Genomic DNA, 3,387 nt, shown 5'->3' with positions numbered 1-3,387 from the left:
GATCAACAAATCAATTACAGTCAAAGAGGCAGCTATAAGGTTCGTAATGGTCTGGAAAAAGACAAGAATGTTTGCTTGCCTGATTGAAAATCTCTCAGTGATTATGTCTGTGTCAGAAATCTGGAGAGTATAATTCACCACAATTCACTTTTATCAATATCAGAAGGTGTAGAGGTAATGGAGAAGGGTCAGCCCTTGTTGAATTGTAGTGTTAACATATTTAAAGGAGGAAGAAGAAGAAGAACGTTTGGAAAAATTCCCCCTACTTCAATAGCCAAAAAGCCTATACACTCATGTAAGAATTTATGTCTACCTCTTCCCTTTGCTCTTCACTATTTCACACCACTTCATTTCCACCTCATGGTAGATACACGTGGACAACAATAAACTCTATGCGATATATTGCTACATGAGGGGTCTCAAGTAACATGAGAGCTAATAATACCACATAACAATCTTTCTGGATGATGATGATGATGACGACAATGAAAAATATATCCATCCTCAAATTCTTTTTGGTGAGGACAAGTACAGTAGTGCTTTTTAGGGCATGTAGAGCTTGTTGCCGCATTTGCAACGCCAGGCCTCCGGGTAGTACTCGGTGATCTCGGGCGTGCCCGGCGGCACCGGCACGTGCACCGGGGTGCACGGTGTGCACGTACCGCACTTGGACGTACACCGCGGCGGGTACGACCCCGGCCCCTCGCTCAGCTCCCGCCTCCGCACCGTTCCTCCCTGCGACCACCCCCAGCTCACGTTAGCAACACTGCCCATCAAATAGCTAAAGTGCGCCAGAGGAGGCGAGCTCCCATGGACGCATATGTTTGCAGAAGCCAGGAGTATTTGCTGCCGTGCGACGTGGGCGTGTGCCGCCGGTTAACTATGTCGTGCATTCTAGCCTGGTGGTGGTTGATCTTCTATAATGCGCCGGCAGAGAGGTGCCGCTTATTCTGGGCACTGGGGCAAAGGCAGTCCATATTTGATATGGTGCTTAGAGTTAAGGGTTAAACATGTCGTACATTATTAATAAGTTAGGGATAATGGTGGTCGTAATTGGGCTAAAAGTGAACAGAATAATGGGGAGAAGAGGGATGAAGAGCACCTGAGTAGAAGAATCCGTTCTTGAGCTTCTAATCTCTGCGGAAGTAACAGAGCAAAATGGGTAAATATAAGTTCAGAATGGTGTTTTACTCCAAAAAAAAAAAAAAAAAGAAAGAACGATCAGAAAGACGTCTAATTTTGGTACAACAAAGCGCGCGCGCGCAGAGAAAGAGAGAAGCGAATGGACAGAGACTCGAAAAACAGATGGAGAAAAGTCTAAACTTCTGGCAGGAAAAAAAAATTTCATGTGTGAAACAGTGAAAATAGATTCAGCGAGTCACTTCTCAGTGAAATGACAGTGCTCCAGATTCTACTTAATACTAATAAAAGTATATTCTTTAGTTTATTTCCTCCAAGCGACAAATAATGGCAGCAACCAGAAGAATAGAAGAAGAAGAAGTGGAGATTGTGATTTGAAGTAAGTATCTTGTAAATTTACTAAACGAGAGAACATGAGATTTCCAAAGGAGAGAACAGAATCAGAGAGAAGAAGACAATGGAAATGTGCTGCATTTATTTGATAATTTTTTCCAACTTCTCTGAAGAGAGTAAATATAGAGCCACAAAAATTGAACCTTGCTCACCTAAATGAAGAGTCCTGCTGTTAGTGCTGGCGATCAAAGCGCAGGCAAAGAAGAGGCAGATGAAAACCCAGCGTAACAGAGCCGACTTTGAGAACGATCCACCTCTCCTGCTCCCTCTCATCAACTCCATCAACACCGCCTCTTACAGAAGCAAGTAGAAACCAAAGGAGAAGGAGAACAGAAAGGAAACAGAGAGCTATCGAGATCTCAAGCCATATCTCCTCGTTCTTCTCTCTAACTGCAGTAGCGCCAGATCTCAGAAACTACCTCTCGAACAAGACAAGCGGAGAAATATAATATCCTTTCAAGAACCGTTCTCGCTCTCTCTCTCTCTATCTCTCACTTTCCTCAGATTTCTTTTTCATCCTTCTCTCTATCCCTGTCTAATGAGGAAGCGGAACGAAAAATCTCTCACGAACTTGCCCTATCCGCTTTTACCGTGAAGTGACGGATTTGCCCTCTTATTTTAGCCGTGGGGGCCGCCTGGTTAGGATGGTCTGGCATGGACAATACATTTTATGCCAAATTATCGTATTTTGTATAAAAAATAGGTGATAAAAATAATATAATAAATAATAATTTTTTTAGGAGAAGATAAAATAAATATCAATGAAAAGATAGTATTTACTTTCTCATACTGGATTATCAAGTAGAGATAATCTTAAAATATCATTTTTTATAAAAATACTCTCACTTATATACTATTAATATTATATTAATTATATTATATAATTAGTACTAATTATATTAATATATGTTAATATTTTTATTATTAAATATTGATTAAATAATAAATCTAACATAGGATTTATTAATATTTAATGTATTTATATCTCAAAACATACAAAAGTTTATTTATAATAAAAATATATTTTTTAAATATACAATTAATATAAAAATATTTATTAATTTATATAAATATATTTTAATATTCGAAATAGAGAATATTGACAACATTTATATTAGCAGACTATAAATAGCCAATAAAAGAATTGAGAAAAAAATTATTATTTAAATTATTTATTCAAGAGTATTGTTGAAAATTTGGTAATATTTTCATATAAGGTTATCTCTAATTAAATATATTAATCATTTTATGATGCTATTTTCCAAAGTAATTCTTTTTACCAATGAAAGATGGTATAATTTATTTTTTTCACAATCATCTTTTCAGATAAATAATTTATGAGAATTATCAGATTAGTCTATAATCTGATATACCCCAACCAAATAAATCTTTAGTAGAATCGTTGAATTTACAGATAGAGATGGCCATTTGGATGGTTTTAATCTATAGTTCTCTATTTGAGTTGCCAATTAAAAGATGCAAAAGAGCTGTTAATTTTTTTGTTGCAACTATTATCATCATAATTCTCTTACCAGTCCCAATGAATTAACTTATACTTACAATGTCGACAGATAAAAGAACCATGAATTTATACCGTGTAATAATTTAATGGTGTTATCCAATGCTGGTTTAGTCAATTCAGCTAAAGATGCTTTTTTTTTTTTTTTTTCCTTTTGAGAAATAATGGAGGAAGTGATATACTCCTCCCACATTTATACAAAGCAAAGAAAGATAGAAATATGTACATAAGAGAGTGATGAAGGTTGAACAAAGGAACAATAAGATCAAATAGGCATAGACACTATTAGTTAGTCCAAGTAACCATGAAGGGATCCAACAAAGTCCAAAATTTCA

General features: G+C 36.2%; 1 protein-coding gene across 1 annotated transcript; it reads right to left on the bottom strand.

Moving 5' to 3' along the window:
- Window positions 1-246: 246 nt before the first annotated feature.
- On the bottom strand, window positions 247-2,043 carry LOC105052276 (EPIDERMAL PATTERNING FACTOR-like protein 4). Its single transcript, XM_010933041.4, has 3 exons — window positions 1,686-2,043; window positions 1,103-1,137; window positions 247-735 (listed from the first exon to the last, which is right to left on the bottom strand). Exons 1-3 carry the CDS (start codon window positions 1,813-1,815, stop codon window positions 544-546), a joined length of 357 nt encoding a protein of 118 aa, XP_010931343.1. The 5' UTR covers window positions 1,816-2,043; the 3' UTR covers window positions 247-543.
- Window positions 2,044-3,387: the final 1,344 nt, after the last annotated feature.

Source organism: Elaeis guineensis, chromosome 10, assembly GCF_000442705.2.
Source record: "Elaeis guineensis isolate ETL-2024a chromosome 10, EG11, whole genome shotgun sequence".
Classification (NCBI taxonomy): domain Eukaryota; kingdom Viridiplantae; phylum Streptophyta; class Magnoliopsida; order Arecales; family Arecaceae; genus Elaeis; species Elaeis guineensis.
The sequence above is the reverse complement of the archived record's forward strand: the minus strand, read 5'-3'. Positions and strand labels throughout refer to the sequence as shown.

Coding starts and splice junctions, on each gene's coding strand:
- LOC105052276 (XM_010933041.4), bottom strand. CDS start 1,815: ATGGAGTTGATGAGAGGGAGCAGGAGAGGTGGATCGTTCTCAAAGTCG. Junction 1,138..1,685: donor CAGCAGGACTCTTCATTTAG/GTGAGCAAGGTT, acceptor TTACTTCCGCAG/AGATTAGAAGCTCAAGAACG. Junction 736..1,102: donor GAACGGATTCTTCTACTCAG/GTGCTCTTCATC, acceptor GGGTGGTCGCAG/GGAGGAACGGTGCGGAGGCG.